The sequence below is a fragment of the Eutrigla gurnardus genome, assembly GCF_963514095.1.
Source record: "Eutrigla gurnardus genome assembly, chromosome: 3".
NCBI classification, from domain to species: domain Eukaryota; kingdom Metazoa; phylum Chordata; class Actinopteri; order Perciformes; family Triglidae; genus Eutrigla; species Eutrigla gurnardus.
This window is the reverse complement of record NC_139917.1, coordinates 16,223,110-16,248,079: the sequence shown is the minus strand read 5'-3', so window position 1 is coordinate 16,248,079 and position 24,970 is coordinate 16,223,110. Positions and strand designations below refer to the sequence as shown.

General features: G+C 41.7%; 3 protein-coding genes across 6 annotated transcripts; 1 reads left to right on the top strand and 2 right to left on the bottom strand.

Moving 5' to 3' along the window:
- Positions 1-157: 157 nt before the first annotated feature.
- LOC311011540 (NAD(P)(+)--arginine ADP-ribosyltransferase 1-like) lies at positions 158-1,356 on the top strand (the record flags this gene model as incomplete). Its single annotated transcript, XM_084006574.1, has 2 exons — positions 158-241; positions 526-1,356. The coding sequence occupies exons 1-2, from the start codon at positions 164-166 to the stop codon at positions 1,354-1,356; spliced, it is 909 nt and encodes a 302-aa protein (XP_083862700.1). The 5' UTR covers positions 158-163.
- A 1,060-nt stretch (positions 1,357-2,416) lies between these two features.
- xpa (xeroderma pigmentosum, complementation group A) lies at positions 2,417-5,401 on the bottom strand. The gene is made up of 5 exons (XM_084005149.1): positions 5,025-5,401; positions 4,802-4,907; positions 3,277-3,442; positions 2,952-3,069; positions 2,417-2,815 (listed from the first exon to the last, which is right to left on the bottom strand). The coding sequence occupies exons 1-5, from the start codon at positions 5,305-5,307 to the stop codon at positions 2,661-2,663; spliced, it is 828 nt and encodes a 275-aa protein (XP_083861275.1). The 5' UTR covers positions 5,308-5,401; the 3' UTR covers positions 2,417-2,660.
- A 1,414-nt stretch (positions 5,402-6,815) lies between these two features.
- Positions 6,816-21,482, bottom strand: LOC311011136 (solute carrier family 24 member 2). 4 transcript variants are annotated; one of them, XM_084005895.1, is made up of 12 exons: positions 21,201-21,482; positions 18,843-19,969; positions 16,988-17,038; positions 12,380-12,415; positions 11,939-12,056; positions 11,691-11,768; positions 11,462-11,497; positions 11,285-11,364; positions 11,031-11,168; positions 10,685-10,774; positions 9,667-9,833; positions 6,816-9,586 (listed from the first exon to the last, which is right to left on the bottom strand). In XM_084005895.1, the coding sequence occupies exons 2-12, from the start codon at positions 19,755-19,757 to the stop codon at positions 9,337-9,339; spliced, it is 1,959 nt and encodes a 652-aa protein (XP_083862021.1). In that variant the 5' UTR covers positions 19,758-19,969; positions 21,201-21,482; the 3' UTR covers positions 6,816-9,336. The 4 variants fall into 4 exon arrangements, with proteins under 4 accessions (XP_083862021.1, XP_083862022.1, XP_083862023.1 ...); XM_084005896.1 differs by having other exon boundaries at positions 11,945-12,056; XM_084005897.1 differs by lacking the exon at positions 16,988-17,038 and having other exon boundaries at positions 21,201-21,481.
- Positions 21,483-24,970: the final 3,488 nt, after the last annotated feature.

Here is a 24,970-nt window from a genome sequence, read left to right as displayed (position 1 = left end):
TCCTGCTGCACGCTTACCTGGTAAGATCAAATGGAATTTTTCTTCAGAACATTTTTTTTTTAAGTAAAAATTTCTGTTGCTAAGGGATTTATAGGCTATAACAGAAGGGGACAATAAATGCCTGCCTGTTTGTTTTTGTTTTTTTCTTTAAGTATCTTCAATCATGTCAAAGGATAGTGTGTGGATGTTCATGGTCCTCTGCTGCCTCTGTGTGAAGATAAGAACTGTGAACACTAATACTGTAAGTATATTCTATATAGATCTGTTTAATGTAAAATTATCAAATTGCATTGTGTGAAGGTAGGATGCAGATTTTTTAAAGATTGAGCTGGAGAACGTCCAGGCCGTCCCTATTTTAATTATATTTCTTCTTTATTTACATCATGTAGAATAGTGAATACTTTTTTTAGGTTCACATTTACTTTATATTTAGTAGATCCCCCCCCTTTTTAACACCATTTAAAAGAATGTAGACAGGGTTATTACAAAAAATGCATTATCTCAATATATAAACATTTTCCACAGTTGCCTGAACAGGACACCATAAAGGCCCTGTTGAAAACCTCTGAGGTCCAAAAGGGGGATGTTGAGACTTCCTCTTCACTTGAGGCTACGTTGGATCTATCAGGTCTGTCCAGGCTCCTTACGATCCCCCTGAGCCTGTCTCTGGACTCCGTGGATGACATGTACTACGGCTGCTCCCAGAGGATGCTGATCAAAGTGAAACGTCACTTCCTCCCGACGAGCACCAGGGAAGGTCTCCACTCCACATACACAAAACTGTGTGCCCTCAAAGCCATGAAGAATAAGGACATCTATGACACGCTGTCCTGGGACCACTTCAAGGCTCTGTGCGCCTACACAGCGGGGTCGTACAGCGACTTAAACATGGCGGTCCGCAGGGGGAAGGCCTCCTACAAATCCTCGTTTGAATTCCATGCCCTCCACTTCCTGCTCTCTGATGCCATCCGGCTGCTGAAGCTCAACCAAAGAAGCTGCTTCACCACCTACCGGAGAAGCAGACTGCTCTTCAGCGGGGAAGTTGGACAAACCATCCGCTTCGGCTCATTCGCCTCCAGCTCCCTCAGCAAGGACCTGCGTCAGTTTGGCCGCAGGACCTGCTTTGAGATAGACACGTGTTTCGGAGCCTACCTCAAGTCCTATTCAGAGTTTGACTCGGACGAGGATGAAGTACTGATCCCACCGTATGAGATGTTCAATATTGTCTCTGTGGACAGGTCGGGAGGGAATGATTTACAATGTGAGGCTTTCTACAAGCTTGAGACTGCTGGGGTTTACAGCAGTCTCAACTGCCAGGCCGTGGAGCCGTTTAAAGGCAGGAGTGTACCATTTTAATGCTTTATTGTTTTTATACATCAGCTACTGTAACCAGGTCAGGAGTACCCTCCTGGCAGCATTTCTATTCTGCTATGCTTCAATGTCTTGATTTTACTAAAACTGATTTTTTTTTAATCTTCAGAGTTCCCTTTGTTCATTTAGTATAATTTCTGGATCTTTAGATTGTATGTCATGATCGAACTCCTTCCTGCTGTCAGAAAACCAACATTATAGAGCTCATTAGTGAGGTTCTGGAAAACCCAACTTTTATTTTTAGCCATAATGTCATCACCATCATAGGTGCAAGCTTTGAGATTGTGAAATGGTGGTATACTATCGTATCAACCTTGTTAAAATGTTTTATTTGCGTAATGGAGAAGTGATATACACCCAACACTTACGGCATAAAACAACATGGCATCATGACTTTTCGTAAATATACACGCCACTGCCTGTGGCGTGTTATCTGTACGCAATTCAAGCTATCCGCGTGTATGTGTACGTTCTGAGCGAAACGACCCATCACATCTGCATGTTTGTCGGCGCCCTCTGGCGAAACGACCCATCACATCCGCGTGTATATAAACGCCCTTCAAGGTTAGGGTTAGGCGTTAATAAACATGCGAAAAGGCGATTGTGCGTAGTGATAACACGCCATAATGGCATACGAGTTGGAGTGTCATATACGCCGATTCATGAGATCAGTCTGCATAAAAGGTGTTGAGAAGTCAGGTTTAATATTTAGACTTTACATGATGGCAGTGAACACATCACGGTAAATGTGACCAAAATCTGCAAGAACTCCCAAGTCTTGCGTCTAAAAACATCCATCCATCGACTACCGCTTATCCTGTATTCAGGGTCACATTTTTCTAGGGTTTTCTTCTTACTGCCATGTCTGTTGCAGTCATGAAGTGGGCCACACAATTCACTAGTTAATGCAAGATGGAATTTTCGAGTTTCACTATGGTTGCCTTCCTTCATTCGTCTATTGCAAGACGGAATTTCTATATCCTACAAATAAAAGAGGAAGTAAAGCAACACGCAGTGGCCTGGAAAGTGTCATACACGATAGGGGTATTGTAAGATTGTAAGTGATCAGGATGGAGTGTTTTATTCATCAACCAGCGGAGATACAGTACATAATAATAATAATAACAATAACTTACATTTATATAGCACCTTTCAAGGACCCTGTACACACAAAATGGGGGTTTGTGAGAGGAACGGTTCCCCACAGAAGCACCAAAAATCTTTACTTGTAGACTGAACCCGTAACGGTCAGTGTGTGTGTGTGTGTGTGTGTGTGTGTGTTAGAATATCTACATCTTCTCGTAAGTGAGTTCATGTCCGCAGGTGGTGCAGGATTTCTTATAGAGGTCCTCCTCCAGATCCACCACCTCTTCCGGTCCATACTGATGCTGGTGAACGCTGGTGTCTTTGGTCCAAATACTGCTCCTTACCGTCCTGCGCAGCTCTGACACACAAACGGAAAAATACGAAACATCCAGAGGTTATTCAGTTGATTGAGAAGATGCACATGTCCAAATGTTGATTTTTAAACTAAGCGCAACGCTACCGACTTGCTACGTGGGTTCAAACAGGAAACTAACCTTTGACCTTCTTGTTGAAGCGTTTTTGTTTCTGCGCCTCCCTGTTCTCTTCCCTCGTCTCTTTGGCCGCCTCCAGGGCCTCCTCCGAATCCCACACCTCCATACACCGCTTCTTCACCTGGGTAACACAAATACAGATTTCACATAGACTCTTTAAAAACAAGAGGGGTTATTTGGCCTGTGATCAGAAAATGATTGATTATTTTTCTGATTAATTGATAACTTAGTATATAAATTGTTAGACAATTGCTAAATGTCCAAGAGCACAAGATCTTTCATCTCCAAATTAATTTGGCACACACAGTCCCGGTCTTCCAGCGAGTACCTGTATTCTGAGGTAGAGCTTCATGTCTCCCCATTGCGTGTTAACAGGGTTTTTCTTCAGGATGAACCTGAGTGGAGGCTCTCTCTTGTCCAGGTCACAGTCCTTCAGCAGGTAATTCTGCTTGGCCTCAGTTCTGGTGATTAGCTTATGCTTCTCCTCGTTGTCTCTGAGGGGGAGAGATGCTTTTACTGTTAATCCGTTTCACTGATTTTCAGTCATTAGATATAAGCTTAGGGGAGATATATCAGTATAAGTGTATATGTGGCCCAAGCATGATGGGAAATGTGTGTGATGGATTGTTTGGTGAGACGCCCGAGAGAGGCACACAGTTTATTGACAGCACATATTGAATAAAGTTGTATGTTAGACTTGTTTTTAAGTATTATTTGTTTTTTGCATGTTGAGGGGAGACGGACGGACGGACAGATGGATAGATGAATAGATTTTAACAATCATCCTGATTCTCTCTCAAGGAAATAATCACAATTATGTTCAGAAACTGCACCATATACTTAAACTATATTTGTAAACCCATCTCAAGTCGCAATGAACCCCATCAATCCCATACACGACAGCAATCAGATATAAACAAAAAGAATAATCTACAAACAGTTTCCCAAAACTTTTGTATTATTTTGATAACAGCATCAGCAGCTTCACCAAACACCAATGCACTTCAACCAACACACTGCTTTCATACACCATAGGATTTATACATTTCCCCCTTCCCCAAGTCTCATAAAGTCCAGCAACCGAAAACACCAAAAGTCCAAAAACATAAAAAAAAAAAAGTATTCCACGAAAAGCACACAAAAAAATAGTCCTTAGCAATGATTGAACAAAAAAGGAAAAAAGGGAAAGATCTCACCGGCAAGGCAGATTCAAGCGAATACTCCACAAGGGTATTTCTTCATTAAGTCATTCCCTTTTTCCCGAGGTTGACTCTTAACGAGTGCCTTGATAGCGTGGCCTTCTCCGGATTTTAGTGGGGTTTTAAAATTACAGGATAATTTAATTTCTCAAACACACCACACATCTTTCTCCCATCCACACCAAACATTTCTCCTCTGTTCTGGCCCAGCTTCCTGGTTCCTGCCCGTAGCTCCTCCCCTTCCCCTCTGAGGTCACCAGGTCTAAATCCCAGTCACCTTGTTGTCCTGTCATCTATGGCAGAATCACAGTAGCCTGCATTATATGGCTTTTTGACATTAGCAAAACACACAAAAACCAAATGAGTAACCCGAGGCACCATTCACCTTGCAAGGGTTTAAAACATCTGGCACTTTCATTTACATATCTCTGGTCCACTCTAGATAACCCGTGTAACCTCATGTGGCTATGTCACAAGATGGATGGATGGATGGAAAAAATGGTAAAATTTGACAAATTCAAAACTGACTTTAGAAAATGCTTTTCAAAAAACTGTGAAAACGTCCTTTTTTAGGCACTTTGAATGTTCTGCAACAAACACATGCAGATGTGTGTGTGTGTGTGTGTGTGTGTGTGTGTGTTTGTATGTATCTACCTGCACTTGTCACAGACAGACAGGTCAAAGCTGTTGCTGAGGTAGGAGTCCATGAAAGGTTTTTGACACTCATCGCACACCAGGTAGTCTGGCTCGATCACTGGAGCTGGAAAAGAAACACACCGAGACTCAACACACATGTAAATATGGACGCGCGCGCACGCGCACGCGCACACACACACACACACACACACACACACACACACACGAAAATACCACGCACCTGGCTGATGCACAACCTTCCTGGTCCTCTGCTCTTCCTCTCCGTCCTCCTCCTCCTCGATGAAGAAGCCAGCACCGGAGTCGATGGTCCTGGAGACTTTGGCCGAAGTTGAGCCCTCCACACCGGACAAAGAGCGGCTCGCTAGTCGGGCTTGCCGGAGCATCAACGCCCGCTGCCGGTTCCGCTCGATCTTCGCCCGCATCGCCGCAGAAAGCTCCGGTTTAGGACTCTGTTCTGAGACCGGACCGGCAGTTTTCACTCCCTCTGCCTTTAGCGGATCCATGCTGCTCTCTCAGTCACCGCATAGTAATGGATGAAGTGCGTCTGCAGACCAGACGTGCTTGCTCGTACTGTTGTTACAAAACTGACAGTTGCATGCTTCCGGTTGCTTGGTTTTCTTCTTCTTAGTTATTTTACCGTTTGGGTGCATTACCGCCCCCTTCTGATTGGGCATGTGAATGGCCAGCGACTTGATCCTACTCATTTTTGCATTGGCTTCGTTTTAGAAATTGTAATTCCAGTTTTAGATTTTTTTTATTTTTTTTTTTATTGGGTTTTCCGATCGGATCTACCATTCACTTTAGTTGATGCTCAAAGGCTCACTGGATGCATTTATTTTTTTAGAATAAATGTTTTTAGTGTCTGTCTTAACATCTCATATACACACGTCCATATGTGTAGCTACTGAAATAGATTTTGATAACTTCAAATGTTCCCGCTGTCTATATCAGCCACAAAAGACCCGGACCTTCTTAAAGGGGAACACAACCGACATTAACAATTAAAAATTTTATGTAGCACTCTGAGAGTCATTTAATGAAAAGTGCACTACACATATTCATATTATTCATATTATTCATATTATTCATATTATTCATATTATTCATATTATTATTATTATTATTATTATTATTATTATTATTACTATTATTATAACAGGATCCAGAGAAGTAAGTCTCAAACTTGTGAAGTATAAATCTGCCCCATACAATGAATAGGAGACTGATGTTGTGGACCCACATGTTTGTTTTCAGTTTTTTTTTAAATTTGATAAATGTATTGTATTGTAGTGTTCTCAGTACAGGGAACATGTACCCATATACCTAGCACATTCCCCTGCTCTCAGTGTAATCTATAGCATCTCTACCAATTAATTGTCTTTAGAGTTCCATACATAATACCTAATGACATCACAAATGAGAGCTGTAATTCATGTTTACTGATATGTTTTATCGTCTTAGACAATAGGAATAATATGCTGATACCCTTTACAGGGTGGACAGGAGGACTCTGTGACCTCTTCATATCAGACGCAGACAAAGAAGAGGGTGAAGTTCCAGAAACGCAAATAGCAAGTAGACAGGTGAGCGTGTCCTTTATCGGTTGTCCACAGGTGTCCGGTGAATCCCTGTTGCATCACACTGTTCATGGCAGTGGGCCACACATGCTGCTGTAAGAGGCTTGTGTCAAAGTAAAGCCGATCACATCCTGATAGATGACACTGCAAATCTGATCGGTGTTGCGAGGGAGCTTGGGAGGCAAAGTGACCTAACTTTTCAAGTGGTTTGTTAGATTTAAAATGTCATATGAACCCAGCAATTGCCAAGTTATAATGAATATCTATTCTATTCTGTTTCAAAGTAATAATGTAATGAGAGGAATTATTTAGAATTACACTTTCAATATCATGGAGGTTGCTCTACAGAAATGATGACATGTCTCAAAGCAAAAACGTTCTAAATTTATTGCAGTTATTATTGACTCCAAAAACCAAAGATGAAAATTTGAGGTTTCATTTATTTGATCATATAACACTTTATATAGAGATGAATTATATATGTTTTTACAGTATAATACACATTTCAAGTACATTAATATGATTCCATACTTGCATAACGTAAAGGGAAATACAAAAGCATTTTACCATTTGTCAAGGTATTCAAACTGGTCTTACAGATTTTTTTAATGCACTCATTCATACACACGTTTTGTCACATTCACATGATCCATCAAAGCAAGAAAGATTTAGAAATGATTCTATATAGTCAGTCTAACTCTGGAGTGCGACAATAGAAGCTGTGTTGAGATTAACTATGTGCTGACTATTACACAAAGGAGCTTATATACTGTCTTTCATTACATTTTACAAATATTTCATACACATAAACGCACAATGAAACACAGATGTTTGACTTTGCAAGATATAGGACATTGTTGGGGTATAATTTATGGAGAATAAAAGTCCTTTTTTCATTTTCACATGGAAAAAACATCATGCAATTTATGAAAAACATGCAATTAAAAAAATATTTGGTTGACAGGGTGACAAAAAATATAATTGTTAACCCCTTTGGAATGACAAACTGATATTGCCATGGCAATGTCATCAGGAAAACATCCATTTATCTAAAAAAGAAAAATGTGTCTATGTTTAACTGGAAGAAACACAAATGTGATCAAACCCAGAGTAAAACTGCTGGTTGAACTGATGAAGACCAGATGAATTAAATTTGTGGTACATTTAGTGGGACACCGGCCTTAAATGGATCCCTTCTATATCTGCATTGCATCAGTATGCTTCCTTCTTGTTGCTTTAAGGACAGTTTGACTTTGCTGATTAAAAGAAAAAAAGGAAACCCCATAAAAAGATCCAACCGGATTCTTAAAAAAAAGCAAAGGGAGAAAATGCAATAACGGTAAAGGAAACAGATTCTTTGAGTTATAGATACTTTTTTATTGCGATATTTTTAATTTTTCCCAACCGCTTCAGAATATTTGCATTTTATTAGATGATGGAAACATCATATATTTTAATGGAAATGTGGTCTATTGGGGTCCTTCTGTTTGCTCTATAGAAGGACCCTATTGAAGACGAAGCTACATGCTTTCTGCTAATTATTTCCCTGTAAATCCAAAAGAGATGGATTGAAGGAAAACAAAATAGCCAAAAATGTATAAATGTTACAAACTGAATCTTTACAATGTTTTGTTTTAAAAATAACTTATGGGCATACTTGATGTTCCTTATGATTATTGTATCACACACTGAACCTGATAAATGTATGTGAACATAGCGGTTATACAGTACATGAGTTTTTTTTACATCGAAACATGACAGAGGAAACCTTGTGATACCTGTTGATATTGAACATGCTCCCTTTTATAAATACATAATTCAAAAAAACTTTGAGTTTATCAAGTAAAATACGATGGAGAACACTAATCTTTAGTCCGCCACTTATTGCCCAGACTGTATCATTTACTGGGAAATGGGACACTGGCCTGTTTCTTACATTTCCATGCACAACATCCTCCCGTTTTGAGACGGGATACAGAAGTCATGTCTTGTTAAAGTGGTGCATGTAAAGCCAGACAGAAAAGGAAAAAAGGTCACACAATTGCGATGTATTGAGCATGAAAACACCTTAGGTCCTTTTAATCTGTGTATGTTCTAATCTAACTATTTAGTAGTTAATGTATCCTACTATAGATATTCATGAATGGGATGTAAAATAACCATTTCTGCCAGATATGTCCTCAAATATACTGCATTTGAAAACAAGCTATTAACACTGGATATATATCTTTTGATGACATTGGTAAGCCATACAGGAAGTGAAATAAAGATATCTGAAGGTGTATTGAGCAGCTAACACATTTTGTGCATCTCCAGCCCGTTATTTTTTTTATTTAATTTTTTTACCCCATAACATACAGGATCTCTCCAGAGCTTTGCTGACCTTTAAAACAACAACAAATAATGTCTCCTTCAGTCCCAATATTCCATTCATATGCTTAACTTGGCTGCTTGCATGAGTAGTGGAGGTACTGGAGGTATACTGCCACTCAGGCCTGACAATCTCTGGTGATCTTCAATCGCCATTTCCATCTCTGGTGCCGTTCACATTGACCTTGTCCATCAGCTTTCAACCAAAGAGAGAGGAGCCCCTCCTATCGGGTGGCAGAAAGTCTGTTATAGGTGTGCAGCCTTTACGCCAGCTGCTGGATAGCTGCGATGCACCGGCCTGAATTTGATTTAAGTCAGTACCTCTGCCTTCCTGGCATCCACAACCCGCAATTGTCTTCTTCACCTTTCACTTGAGTATGTGTGTGTGTGTGTGTGTGTGTGTGTGTGTGCAGTCTTCTACTGTGTATGTGAGCGAGACAGATAAGAGACAGTTTGTGTCAGTGCGAGCATGTTTCTCTAGAAAATAACACTGTACACATGAGCACAGTTACGCTTAATTTCTGATCGGATAATTTGATCATTGCTGATTTCAATCGGGAGTCGCTCTCGCTCTCTCTCTCTCCCTCAGACGGTGACGGGGCAGATGATGATTTTGTCCTCCAGCATGACGCTGACGACGAGGAAGACGAAGTAGAGCAGAAACATCAGTAAGCCCAGGAACTTGCTCATTCTCCATTTGCAAGCCGCGATGGACATGGTGACGAAGAGGAGCATGAGGAAGAGGAGGACGATGGCGCAGAACAGGCCGTTGCTGCTCACCTGCACCGGCTTGAAGTCGTTGATGATGTTGTAGATGAGCCAGGGGAATGGCAGACTGGAGGGAGATGGGGAAGAGTGAGTGTGTTGTTTAGGTTGTGACACACTGCATGTTTGCTGGCAGCGTGCAGGACTCACCCCACAGTGATATCAAAGATGTTGGAGCCCACAGAGCTGGACACGGCCATGTCGCCGAGGCCTTTCCGTGCGACGATCACACTGGTGATCAGGTCAGGGATGGAAGTGCCAGCTGCTAATATGGTCAGACCCATTATCTCCTCTGTGATCCAGAACGTTTCTCCAACCTGAATGAAAGAATAAGTTGCTCAATGTTCAAGCAGACCGCAGCAAAAGTGCCCTCTTGGATGCCCCTATTGTACAATAAAACTTGTGTCGACCCCTCAAACAGGCATGAGTCCACCACCGCCGAATAGTGTTTTGAGATAATATTTTTTTAGGTTAATAAAAGTGGAATGGCTGAGAAATATAAAGTTTCAGAGAGGTGGTGGGACAGAAAAAGATTGTGTGGTGGGGCAAAGACCAGTGCAAAAGGTGCTATTACATGTTGATGTTGATCCTCTGAAAAGCCTTTTCCCCTTGCGTTTGGTATTTGTGTCCCAACAGAAGCTCACATGGAGCCGGTAACATTGTTGTCAGGGAAGCAAATCGATTTAAATGCAACTCTACAATAATACCGAACTGATTGCTATTATGTGAATCATCACGTGGAGAGATTTTTTTTTTAAATACCATATTTTCCAGATGATTATTAAAAATCACACATTTCTAAATCTGTGGGAGGAGAGTGCTTCTTCTTCTGTGCTCCACCGTGTTTGCTACGGCATTCCCGGTATGTGACAGGCTTCCCCTAACACCTGGCTCGCAGCACTCGGCACTCACGTGAAGTAAAAAAGCAGGTACGTCGTCTCGGCGACCTTGCTCACATGACCTCCTGCTTCAGGCCTGTCTGCATTTGCGCCGTTAAAATAGAGCGCTACAGGTTGATCTGGCGGTAGATCATGGCAGATTAGCCCAGATTAGCCGCTGTGGTCACACATGCAACACCCTGACTGCTGCACTGACTCACAAGAAATGCCTCAGAAATAGAATAGAATAGAGCAGTTATATGTAGAAATAGCGTGTCTGTGTGAAGTACCTGGTGAGCCCACCACACCATCAGGTAGGAGAAGAAAGCAATCCAACTGATGGCGCCAATGAAAGTGATGGGGAAGAACCTCGCTGAGCTCTAAAACAATGAACAAAAACAAATGTTTATCTATCAGACAGTCAACCACTCAATCAATCGTTCTCTAGCCCAGCCACGACCACAATATACCTCAAACTTTAGGACAACGTCAACATATAATTCAGTATTTTGATTCCAAGACTGGAACCTGCTGTACCTCCCAAAAATGACTGAGCAGGCCATGTTGTAAATGAATAAGATTCACAAATTTCTCATGCTTAAAAACACAACAAGAGTGTAGAAACTTCGGTGTCACCTCTCTCCTGACGTCGGGCAGCGTGAGCCACAGAGGGAAGACGATGGGCAGGATGACGAGGTAGGTGATACGTTTCCTGTTGGTGTCAGGCCAGGCCAGGCTCAGAGGCTGGTCTTCATCCTCCTCTTCCTCACCGCCCTGCAGAAGGAGATCATAGAATATTTATATTCAGACATCTTTACGTGATTGCCTTCCTTATTTGTATGTACTCTGCTGATAGAAACATAATTTAGATCTGAAGGTAAAAGGCAAACCTCGTCTCCTCCTGCAATGCCGTTCATGGGTGGTGTAACTTCCACCGCGACATTTGAACTGTTGGGGATGTTTTTATCAGCTTGAAGAAAGAAAAAGAAGCGAGATAAGAATAGCATTTAAGGAATTTGTCCACAAGAACAGTATTGATATGAAAAAGAGAAGAGAGGAAACTGTACAATTTGCATTTCTTGGTTGTGTCTGGGAGAGGGCTCCTGTGTTGAGAAACAAAATATACTTGTTAATTTCCTGTTAAGTATAACATGGCATCACAACAATACGCCCCTTAATAATGAATCGATCTAATGACAGATGACTTGATCCGATAACTAGATACATCTTGCTGATAAAACATGAATAAATGAGCACGTAGGTTTCACGAGCTCACGGCTGATTACTCACCGACACCGTTGGCATTGGCAGCTTCTTCTTTGCACTTCTGTTTGGCCATTTTGTGAAGGATTGACGCCTTCTCTTTGAAACGTCCTGAAACAAAAGGGCCCATGGTCTCCTGAACATTTGTGATTAATTATGATAGCAATTCACTGTGTAATAGCATCCCACAGTGGTGGGACTACTTTCTACTGGAAAGAGCTAAGGACGTACTAAGAAGTGGAAAGTGGGGGTATAATTGAAAAGGTGGAGATTTTTCTTACCCATACCTTCATCACTGAGGGGGTCGAGAGTGTGGATCATCAGCTGGAAGATGCTGTTCCTCATCAGTGTGTTGTGTAGAGAGGCACAGCTGCCTTCCCTCTGCAGCCTCGGTTTGGCCTAGAAAAAAATAACACAAATACAGCAATTTGTATTAAATGAATGTATAGAAACGACTTCTACATTTGGCTTCATTCATCATTTTTATCCTAAAAATGCATATCTCTTAAAACACGGACACATATGATGGTGGAGAGTTTATTTGAATGTGTTATCTCGACTGCAGCTTACAAGTTTCTCATATGGAGAATGTACACCTTTTGTTTTCTATAAAATGTGTTATGGCTGACTTTGATAGATATAGTATACTGTAAATGTATGCAGGTGCATAAACATAAACCAAACCCCCCCCACACACACTCAGACACACAAAACAAACTCACCGTCAGCTTGTTCTCATCATCTTCAGGTGCATTCACCTTTAGAAACACAGATAAAGAAACCAATTTAAGTACAGTGTAGGTTTTATTCTATGTAGTATAGACAAGGCGTGGAGACAGTAACACAAACACATGTACTATATGCAATCCAATACATTAGCATTCTAGATTTGTGTGGCATTGTTGGATTGGATTGCATGACTACAACGGCGGGATGGGGAGGGGATAGGTGCAAGAATGAATTATAACAGTTACAGTACAGTCCAATAAAACCCTCATGAACCCAGAAGTGTTAAGCAGTTAGTCTAACCGAACGCATCAGTAAACGATGAACGAACATCAAAAACACACAAGAAGAAGTGTGAAATGGAAGAGCAGTGCAGCTTTTTTTGCATATATTGTTAAATGGGTGCACAATATGACCATGGGTGTCATCTAAAGGGGTTAAAAAGGCTTTTTTTAAATGTTATCTCTATAGCACACTTCCACTCAAGGCAACACACTCACAGTCCACAGGCTGGGACAGATAGAGACTGTGGTGGTTAATGTGGGGAGGGTTTCGTGTGGGAATCAGGGATTAAGACGTTCAAGAAAACAGGGGGGTAGATATTGTACCGTCAAATGTAATTGTTTGTTGGGACAACAAAATGTATCAAAAGAGGATTGCACAAGCTGGTCTCATTTGATGAATTTGGCAAATTATTGTAATGACTAAAACTTTTGAAATAAGTCGCCTCGTGGTTGTTTTCGACCACACAACACTATCCACTGCACTAATGAGTACTGGTCTGTGTAGACGAGGTGGGTAACATCACACAGAGAGAGACACTGTAATGTTCTGACCTGGAGAAAAAAATCATATTGCTCTGATCACGTAAGCTCAATAAAGAAGCTTTTATTGAAAGTTAAGATGAATCGGATGCAAGTCTGCTCCATGAAAGCTGGGCGGGAGTAAAACAAAGAACCGAGGCACGGCATCATTTATGGTGTGGTTGGAAAGTAAGTCAAAATTGATTGTTGAGAAATCTTAGGAATTATGATGAAGTATAATAGAGGCTCAAAACTACTTTTTCTAAACAGCATAGTGTAACAATTAACAAATACTTTTGTATGTATATTTTACAACCAATCCTCATAAACTGACCAATCACTTTTTATTAAACTAATATTGAGAGGTTTTATGTATAAGACGTTTTTTCATTGTAATTAAGGAATGGAATTAATTGAATTCCAAAGTGAAACGCAACAGCAAAATCAACACAACTGTCATTTTCTTTGTCCATTGCAATGATTTTACACATTTACATTTACAGTGCAGGTATTTTAAAATCCACTCACTGGCTCGCTCACGTGTGCCCTGATCACAGATTGACAGTCATTACTAACCCGCCTTTTTCCTTGAATAGTTCTCAACTTAATAGAGTAAGCTTTCACAAGCCGAGACTTCCTAATTCATATTCTAGAGTACAAATGTGTGAATAACTTGGAAGTTATCAGACTGAGACTTTTAGAAAAGCACAACACAGACAACCGCTGAGAGCGAGGAGAGAAGCGGAGGGTTTTGTTGTGACATGTTTCATGATGGAGGCCCCAGTTTGAGCAGATAATCCCTTTAGCTTGCATCTGACAAGACACCTGCTGCTGTTATGGCAGCTAAAGTAGGCTAAATATAGGCTTTTCTTTTTGTTTTAAAGGGGTATCGCTTCGATAGACTTGCCACATGTTTGTTTGAGCAGGTGTTCATTGCTGCAGCTGCATGAAGACCGCCTGGCTACTGTTTAGAGTTCATGATTTCCATTCAGCTGTGAATTTGCATACAGGATTCACTTACGACTCAAACCTGGCTAAAAACACAGGCGGTCATTTTGTAAATAACCACAGCAAAGCTTGTTTTTTCCACTGAAGATGGAGGCGTTTCATGTTGGTTACGTATTTTATTTACCAAAATGAACGGAAACATATTTAGCTCAAAGTGAAGGAGTAACATAAGGCGTTGTGAACAGCTGCCGGTTGCATCAATGTGAGTGCTGAGCAGCTCTAACGGCCGAGGCCAGTTGGGCATTAGTTCATGTAGGTCGGCGCTCACATGGCTGCTTGATGACAAAAGACACCTTTAACCTGCTGTAAGATGCTGAGAATGAAATGAGATTTTAATTGCATCAATTGTACCGCAGAAAACTTAGATACTTGTTGCATTTTGTAACATATTTGTATTCTGTGAGTTATTTTGAAACGCTGCTCATCTTTGTCACATCACGCCCCTTACGGCTTATGTCCCTCCTCTCCGCTCTGAAGTGTTAAACCCCCTCAGCTTTCCTTCAACAATCATCAATGGCTTCCAGCAAGTGAAGTGATTTTATAACAGTCGACGGTCCTCTACTTTTTTTTTTTTTTTTGCTCATCATTCCAGCAGGTTGCAAACAATCAAATCAAATATTGCGTAAAGATTATTAACTGTTATGATAGTTAAACATTTAGAGATTAGATCATCTATATATGAAAGCAAGCACTACACTGCTCATATCTACAAATGACATCCACTATGAAGTGGCTCAACGTGGGCCATTTTTGACCACTGTGAATTATGAAGCAGAATTTTAAATTCTTTCTCCATAAAAATCTTCTTTTGTTCTTTAATTTAGATAGCAGTCATCCAAACTATAATAAATAACACCTAAGCATCAGAATCGTTCTATCTTAGGAAGTAAAGAGTTACTACAAGCTTATTCATGTTATAACAGAGCTGTTTGAGACCCGGAGATGATCTGTTTAGAGGGAGAAGACGAAAGCCTCAAGCTTAAAATATTTGTGTCACTTTTGACTGAGCTGCTGTTCCAGTTCAGTGGTCTCATCCCTGGTCCAGAAACACTGGAAGACTTCCAAATCCTAAAATCCCACAGATTTACACCTTTCATCCCAAGTATCATCATCAATGTCATCACGTCAGTTCACCTTTCAAATTTACCGCACATTTCCATTCTCTCTCTCTCTCTCTCTCTCTCTCTCTCTCTCTCGTGTACACCTGAGTGTCCAAGCTGTGGGACTTAGCCAGGATTAATCGGCAGAGATCACCACTTTTAGACCGGTGCTTTTCAAGCCTGCGTGTGAAGTCCTGCAACCTTCACAGGTCACTGTGCTGGCAAACACTTCCCTTTCACTCTCATCCATCAGCAAATATTAAAATCATTTCTAAGACGCACACAACAACTGCAATTTAATGGAATTGGTACTCTGCAGTATAAGCTCAACATGACACGCCAACGGTTATAGAGGCATTCCTTATCACTGATCTCAATGATCTGAAATAATAAAAAAAAGTCAGATTGGCTGTGCAAGTGTAAAATCAGTCAGTTAAGCTTTGTGCTGACCCAAGAACAGAACTAGACTCACTGTCGTTAAATAAAGGTTGTATCATTTCTGCTGTAATTTTGTTGGATAACTACAAACTGCATGTTTGCTGTCGTCACCGCAGGTAAGCAGTTGATAAGGGGATCAGAGAGGATTGTCGTCTTTAGTGCCATTGGCAAGAAAACCATCGGATCTTCTCTGTCTCCCTCGCTACACAGACACTGTATGTACTGTGCAAAACCACCCGAAACATCCGCTCCTATGCTCAAAGCAAAAAAAAAACAACGACACAGTTATGAGCACGACTGCAGGCTGAGGAAGGAGCAGTCAGTCATTTTTCTGTCAGTGATCGGCTGATTCTTGCTCCTTTTAGGAGCGTCTGACTATTATTAGTGGATCTAATAGGATTGGAGGGCATTAACCAGGGGGATTATCAAGCAGCTACCGACACATGAGGGCAAGGCAGTTGGACATCAAGTGCCGGACGACAGCAAGAGAAAAGCTGTTCTTGGGCTGAGGCGAGGCAGCCTGAAGAACAGCTGATTCTCAGAAGGGCACAAATGTCAAAGAGTGCTTCTTCAACATTGATCAGCACCCAAATATACTGGACGTGCTCACAGGTTAAGAACCAGAATTGCACCAAATATACCAAAGTGGAATAGATGTACCACACAGTTCAGATGATACATTTGGGGGCCTGGGGACAAAATTGAACTGATTCTTGGTGAATTGATTATGGTGAAACAGAAATATCTGTGTTAAATTAGCTATTATCAGTCCATTATTAGGGGGAAAAAATTAAAATAGCAAGACGTCCGAGGCAAAACAATGTGTATCTATTGAATATACTATCAGTGATTGCTATGCCATCGTTACTCTATAAAGCCCCGAAATAAATGGAAAAGAAATCTGATGCTTCTTAGGAAGCAGGCTGTGTTGTTTACAGTTACCTAAGCATTTAAGGGGATAAAAGCAGATACGGCCATATTGGAGCCTGGTGATCATGAGCTCATCTGCTCCCTAAAACGTGAGAACTTCTCCTGGCCTGAATCACTACCACAGAAGACGTGTTTTCAACCACTACTGCGTCTTAACAGTTTGTTCCTGGATACATTTCCACAGCACTTTCTAACAGGTCTAACTGAATTTAGCCTATAAAACAACAAGCCAGATCATGTGCAGCAGTGCAATGCGTGTGCCCCTGAATAACTGGTAGCGGGTGATGTCGGTCTAGTAGGCTACTGTATTTTAAGTGTTTGTCACCTGAGTGCCGTATGTGATTACAACATCAGAGAGCAGCTCATCTGACTCCAGCTGCACACACAGAAAAAGACGGAGAGACAGACGTGAAAAACAAAATAGCCTCTTTGTGTGTTGTTTGTGTGTGTTGAACCTTCCCCCACCCCGTCTTGAATCTGCTGTCATTGAGTACGGCAGCGAGCGCTCCGAGCTAATCTCAAAATGACACGTTCCCCCTCATCGTCTCCTGGCTGACATCAAGTGATTGGTTTAGTGTCTGCGAAGCCATTGGTAAGTGTGTCATAGGTCAGCATCCTCTGAGCATCAGTCACACTGTGAAAGAGCCTTTCAGAGAAGAATAACACTAATATCCCTCTGATAAATAGCTTGGAGCGCTTTCTCGAGTCTCATCCTTTCCTAAAGTTGTGACCAGATGTTTATCGAGCCGAAATAGAGGACAGACAACACTCGGAGCTACGACCTTCCTCGGGAGTCAAGAGGCCACTTATTCCAATGTCGGGACAAAGACAAGAGGAGCTGAAGGAGTGTGCTGATGGTTGAAGAGATGCTACAAGGATTTCTGGTTGATTTCCCTCAGCTGCTTTCATTTAAAAAATAAAACTAGGAGTGTGTGATATTTAGCAATTTCGCATTGTTATTGCTGATGTTCTGGTGCAATAACGTTCATAAATATAAACCTGATAAAACTACTACATGCTTCCTTTGTCACTATAAATGCACAAATTCTAAATTGGATAGAGTTTTGATTGAAAGTCAAATAGATTTTTATAATTTCAGGCTTCAGTAGTTCGGACCACATTTACAGCTTATGTGATCCGAATGTTCAATCGCCTCAAAAGTGATTCTCTGAACATGATGGCAGATGGGAATAACACTGAAACCTTGATCAACAACCTAATATGAAATACAATTCATTACATTTCTTAAGTATTTTAACATAAAATGTCTTTTGCATTTCAATCCAGTTAAAATGGGGATGTTTTATGGACAAGCTCTGTTACTTTGGTCCTATTCTCATAGTGTCTATTTGTCTGGACCTGGTCACTTAAAGTAGTTATGGAAGACGAGGCCTGTTCCTGGACTTAGTCAGCACCAAGAGGCTGCAGTCTGGCTCTGCGTCTGGTGCTGTCCAGGTGGCAGGTTAAGATAAATCTTCATAAGCTTCCAGAGAGGAAGTCCAGAGGGTTTGGCTGCTTGACAGAGTTCTGTCTGTTCAACACCCTATCTACTTCTCAGAACAGAAGCACTACTATCCTCTAGGTAAGCGGCCATGACGGGTTCACTCTGTGGAATATTTTCATTATGAAACACCAGTTCTCAGATCAATCATCAATAGATGAAAATCAAAAAACAGTCAGGTTTCCTTTGGATAAATGTCGTCACCCCATCCTCTCACCGGATGTCAAGAATCATAAATGACCACGTAGAGAAAAGAAGAAAAAAAAGAGCTGTACATTCCCCATTCTGAATCTTAACTGGATACGTTCAACCTTTAAGAGAGTTTCACTTCAGTGAAAGAGAACATTGCATTGAATGTTTGTATGGATGGATGAATATATGGATCAGCTGCTGGCAACCAAGATGGGGGTGAATAAAGCAGAAAGTTACAAAAGTAGAGTAGGTATCAAAAGAGGATGGATGGATGGATGGATGGGTGGATGGATGGATGGATGGATGGATGGATGGATGGATGGATGGATGGATGGATGGATTGATGGATGGATGGATGGATGGATGGATGGATGGATGGATGGATGGATGGATGGATGGATGGATTGATGGATGGATGGATGGATGGGTGGATGGAAGGATGGATGGATGGATGGATGGATGGGTGGATGGGAAGACTCAGGCTCACCTTTGGTGCCGTCTCCAGCTCGTCCACCTGGTTGCTGCCCAGGAGGGTCTTGATGAGAAGTTCTACTTTGGCATTGAACTTCATGAATGTCACGTAGCAGGTGTAGCACGACAGCAGACTGATACTCTCCCCAAACGTGATTTCATTATCCAGAAAGAAATAGATGAGCATGAGCAACCCCACGATATAGAACGAGACGTCTCTGAACAGAGGCCACCAGGTGAGGTTCAGCACCTCCTTGGAGAACAGGGCACACATCCCGATCACAAACAGGATGTTGAAGACGGCGGAGCCCACGATGGTACCGATACCCACGTTACTGTGGGAGACGAAGACTCCTATGACGGAAGTGAAGAGCTCTGGGGCGGAGCCACCTGCTGCCATGAAGGTGGCCCCTGCTACATCATCAGATATCTCCAGCTTCTCTGTGATGACAGTGAGTGCGGGAACAAAGAACTCATCGCAGACAATGGCTAAGGCTATGAACATGTACAACATGCCGAACATATGGAAAATCACATAGCCCTCACGTCTGTCCTCCACGCTGAAGTAGTCTGTTGGGTAGTCCCCATGATTCATCTCTATTTCAGATGATTTCATGGCCACCGGCGTGTCCTCTGGCGTGGCTGAGAAGTTGTGGTACTGCATGAGAGTTCTTTGGGGCACCGCCGCCTCTGCTGAGCCCTCAGCCGACGATTCCAGCTCCCGTGCCACTGTTGTGACCAGCGACAAGGCACTCCATGAACAGAATGTGCAGACTGCCACCATGGCGGCGATGAAGCCCAGAATCCGTGCGGGCCGGAGCTTTCTTTTGACGCCGTGGTAGTGGTGCCTGGCGCAGCTGCTGTGAGGTCCCAGAAGAGGCTCAGAGCTGGAGGAAGCCATCCTGTCTCGACTTCTTAGCAGGAAATCCATGGTGTTTGGCGCAGGTCGTCAGGCAGAGTGGAAGGGTCTGGGATCCCCTCCGGAGCTGGGCTGGTGGTGCTGGTGGCTACGAGGGCGGGGGTTTGACAGGCCGCGGCGGTTCACCGATTTGTTTGCATGCTGCTTCCCGGTCTAAACACAATGGAAGCCCTGCAGTCTGATTCCAGGATCTAGCCCATTCAAAGGCTTCCTCATATTACTCACTGCAAGACAAAGTGGGAAATACATAGTTTTAATGCAAGGGAGCAGATCAATAATATCTTTAATGTCTGTGTATGAAATTAAAAGGGAATACATTAAGATAAACTTCTTAATCCGTAAAAATATGTTGTCTTCAGTATAACTGACTAACAGGCCTCGTTAGTCGTGGTACGTTCACTCTAGTACAATTTGAAGACACTTGTGCATTCCTTGAGTATTCATATTTTCTACTGCTTTCTACCACTACTTCATCTCAGAGGAAAATATTGAGCTTTTTAAAAAGCAAAATTGATCTAACCACCACAGTTGGTTAGCAAATACAGTGATGAATAAGATATATTAAATTATTATAAATACAGTGACTCAACAGTGTATAGAGTAGTTAGAATGAGCCCCATCCCGAAATAATAACTTGATGATATTTATAGCCTTTATACTAAATAAACATCAATATAATGCTATTGAGCTTATGTGAACTGTGAGGACAGATTCCAGGATTTTACTAAATAGATGTTATATTTTAAGACTTAGATGAAGAATAATTGCTGGGAATGTTATTTTCACTAGGCTGTTAATAGGTAATAATTTGTTAACGTAAACTTACAAAAATGTATGAAACATCTTTGAAGTTTAATTGGAGCTGAAACCTTTTTATTTCCTTGATGTTGGAATTACAGTCTGTGCTAAATTGCTGATACCAGTTGATAGTTGCAGTATTAATAGCAACAATTCTGTTAAAGTGCTGTGTGCTGTGCCTCCTTGACATTGTGCTGAGAACCCGCAGTGTGATCTCTCCTTTAAGTGAAGCTTGGACATTAGTGAAAGCTCATTAGGGAGCTATTTAATCCCAGAGAAGATATACTTAGATTAGCCTCAGGCCCTGCACCCTGATGCCGCTGCACAAAGTCAAAAAGCAAACACCAACAGAAAGATTTGTGCATTTGAGGGACAAATAGTACCTGATGAACATTCACATTATTCTATACTGCAACACCTCCACTGGGACAAACTGCAATGTTGAAACTTCATCTCATAAACCCTAAACAATGTTTGATATGAGACACCAAGTTTTTTTTACCTTACATTTAACGTACATTTCACATTTTCAAAACAAACTGAGCTGTGAAATTAGCATTTAATTCAAATCAAGCAGGACTATTAGGGCATCAGAGAAAAGACACACTACAGCTACACAACAAAAGCACACAAATATATGTGTTTTTCATACCACACCTGCAAATCTCCCGTTTAGGACTCGAGCAGGTCGCAGAGTCTCTGAATAAATATTCCAGCAAATTGAATCCCAAAGGAGAAAAGTCCTGGGAGCTCAGAGTTCAGTCTGAAGGTCCCAACAGTAAATCCTCAGTGAGATTTCCCTCCCTCAGCTGAGGTTGAGCTCCAAGACGGCCGTTCAGAAAGCACCGGGACCGAGGGCTCCTCCCTCCCTCTCACTGTTCCTCCCCCCTTTGATACTGCCTCTCTCCTTTCCTGTTCCTGTACATCTCCCCCTCTGCCTTTCCCCACCTTGTATTCTCCCTCTCCGGTCCAAGTACGGGGATCAGTGCCATCGATTACCGTCCATCTTCCCTCCTCTCTCCACCAGCCCCGCCTCCACCTGTTCCCACCTCCACCAGTGTCATGCATCGTTTCTTCCCATCCCCACACCCAAGCAAATGGATCTTACACAACAAGCTTACATGGGTTGATGGGTCTGAAGCCTGCTGTCCTATCAGATCATACTGCTGTGCTCAAAGTCCTTGAAAACTATCTAAATTACTGTGTGACTTAAAACACTGCAGCATAGACCAGGAGGGACGCAGCATGATGATTGTATGTATTAGAGCTTTTTAACATTTAAATTAGGGTTGTCAAAGGTGAGATTTCTTTCACAAGCCCCTATGGGTTTTCTTAATCTCAACGGCACAATTTGTTTCTTTTTTTTAATAATTTCCTTTGTATGTATTTGTTATTTATGTTGCCTTTGTTTTTTGTTGTTGTTTTTTTATAGTGCAAATTAATTAATTAAAAAAATATAAATAAATAAATAAACTGTGAATGAAAAAGCCATAGCACATATTTTTATGAATGCACATCTTCTTTCTGGACCAGTTTGAAAGTTTGCAGTACATGTTTCCGTCACAAACAACCAGTTGTTGGAAGTGATATCACCACGTGTCTCATTACCTGCATGTCTATGGCTTTAGATACAGCACCTGCTGCAAATCCCTCATTTGTAGCACAACAATAAAGCCTACTGGCACATGCTAATGTGGACCCGTTGGGTTCATCTTGTGGCTGCCAGGACAAGAGACTATATATCAGACTGTGTAGACATCATGTGGTGTTTTGCAAAAGGAAAATACATGTGTAAATCTATCTTGAAGAAAATACATCTTAATGAAATCAAAGCAAAATTTTAGCCCCATGTGTGTGTGTGTGTGTGTGTGTGTGTGTGTGTGTGTGTGTGTGTGTGTGTGTGCGTGTGATGCTTGTGCACACTTGAAGCCAGGTCAGGCTTTACACAAGAGAACTGTAAGCTTCAAAAGCCACCTGAAGGTGAGTTCAAATGATGTGACCTATTCTGTTATGTAGCGTGTACCTAACGTAGCCACCTAACAGTTGCCGTGTGTGTGTGTGTGTGTGTGTGTGTGTGTGTGTGTGTGTGTGTGTGTGTGTGTGTGAGAGAAAGAGAGAGAAAGAGAGAGAGAGAGAGAGAGAGAGAGAGAGAGAGAGAGAGAGAGAGAGAGAGAGAGAGAGAGAGAGAGAGAGAGAGAGAGAGAGATTGGAAGTGTCAAAGTCAAAACAAGTCAAATGAGATAAATACTTCCACCCCACTGGCACTGAATAGGAGTTTTGAATTCAACAATAAAGACTGGCATAAAAGTTACTTTGAAGAACTGTAGATTTATTTGAGTAAAAGAAAACTAGAAACGTAAGTGGAGTGGCCCCTTCCACACTTCCCAGGCCCCTACTTCCTAGGAGCCCGTGCTCGGACTACACCCATCTTCAAACTCGACCTTCAGTTTGGTCTCGGCTAAACACCTGTAAAGTGTTGTGTCTGCAGGGTTGTGACGCTATCGTGATGTCAAAATATATCCACAGACAGACAACCACATAAACCACGTCTGTTGTAGCCCCCCTTTCGGTAGGAATCTGTTCCAATTAAACAGGACCATAATAACATTCCCTCACAGATAAAATATTACGGTCTGTTTTCTTAGTCAGTCACACTCCTTTTGGGAACAGGAGCGTGATTTTTCAGCACAGAGGATGATGACGTTTCAGTATGGTCACTGGGGCAATCTGACATAAAGGAAACCAGAGAAAATACAAACTGTTCAAAAATGCATGCTCTCTACATTAAGTCGACATACTGTATTTCAACACTGATGCAATTCTGCGGCCTGAGGTGACACTTGGTTTGGCATAGAGGTGTTTGACCTCCATAAGGATTCGGCATTTGGTCTATAGCTGCTATATTAAGGGCCGTGTAAAGTCATGACAAGGCTAAACTTGTTATATAACCAAGGTAACCTGGCCCTCCTTAGGTAGGCAGAGGTAGATCGCCTGCAGTACTTGAAATAAAAATAAGTCTCTTTGAGTGCAGAATAAAACTCTCCAGAATTTTGGCAGCTGTTTCAGGATTAATATTACTCCGTTTTCTCTTACAAAGTACAGTGACCGTTTAAAGATGTAGCCTAATTTCAACTGGACACATCCACTAGCACAACCTCGGCCCAAAACACTGGTATAGATGAAACCCTTGTTTTGCATTAGACATCAATTTGCACACTCAAATAAATGATTCTGTTTTTTATTTTTGTTTGTTTGTTTTTAATCAAGGTGAGAAGTGGCTCATTTGTCAAGTAATTTCCAATGCAGTGAAGAGTGAGAGATGTTCGTCGGTGAAGCTGGGATCAGCAGCAGCTTATTGGCTAAAGCTTCCGCCTGAAATAGCTGCTAAGTTATACACCAGTTAGAGAGAGAGAGAGAGAGAGAGAGAGAGAGAGAGAGAGAGAGAGAGAGAGAGAGAGAGAGAGAGAGAGAGAGAGAGAGAGAGACCCTCTATCTGTGAGCTGCGGTGGCCCAGGGTAATCAGTGAGATCTATATAATGAGTCTATGAATAGACCGATTCAAAAGAATAGGCAACAGCTTAGGTCCATGTTTACTTCTCGTCAGCTGATTTCATTCACATTCACTGCAGCCAGAGACACGATAAAAGACCATGGCTAAGCTACATGCCCCAGGTAAAATACATAGTAAAGTATGATATGGAAAACATAACCTTGCTTTTGTAGTGATTTATGCTTAAAAGGTCTTATTGAAAGCTTGTCTTATTTTTTTTTCCAAAGCAAAAAGTTCAAACCATTCTGAACCATTAGTTTGTTTGTTGTTGAGTTTGTTTTTTGGCCCATGGGTGCAGACATGCGTATGGGCCTATATGACTGAAGATGGTAGGTTTCTCTTTTTGGCAAACGTAACCCATGAGTAATATCTCGGGTAACACTTTGTCTGGGTTTGGTGGGTTTTTGGTGTAGACCTACTAAAAACCTCCTAAAACCCTGAACCTTACCAGCTCCCACACAGTGGACATGCTCGTCATCATCCTTAACATTACCTGTAGCCTCACAGAACGACGAGCTTAGCCGATGATACGCCGCTCTCTGTTGTACAGCTGTCACAAGAAGAGCAGCATCTGTGGCAGACAATTCTCTTCTCTTTAATGTGGAGAGCCTGTTGGTATCGGATGCCGATCACATTGCAATGATATCATATGAGATAGAAATCGTACTGTTGAGCAGAACATAAAGTAGATGATGTGACATATGCAAAGTGGAAGAGGGTCACAAAATAGAATATAGAGAAATACAAGACTTAGAATATCAAGTAAAGCTCTGATCCTCAGATTCTGAGAGCAGGATTACTGCCGGTCCTGCAGCAGACAAGTTTAGTGCCTCTCTGCTCTTCAACAGCTCCATCTAGTGGTTCAAGTACAACATTA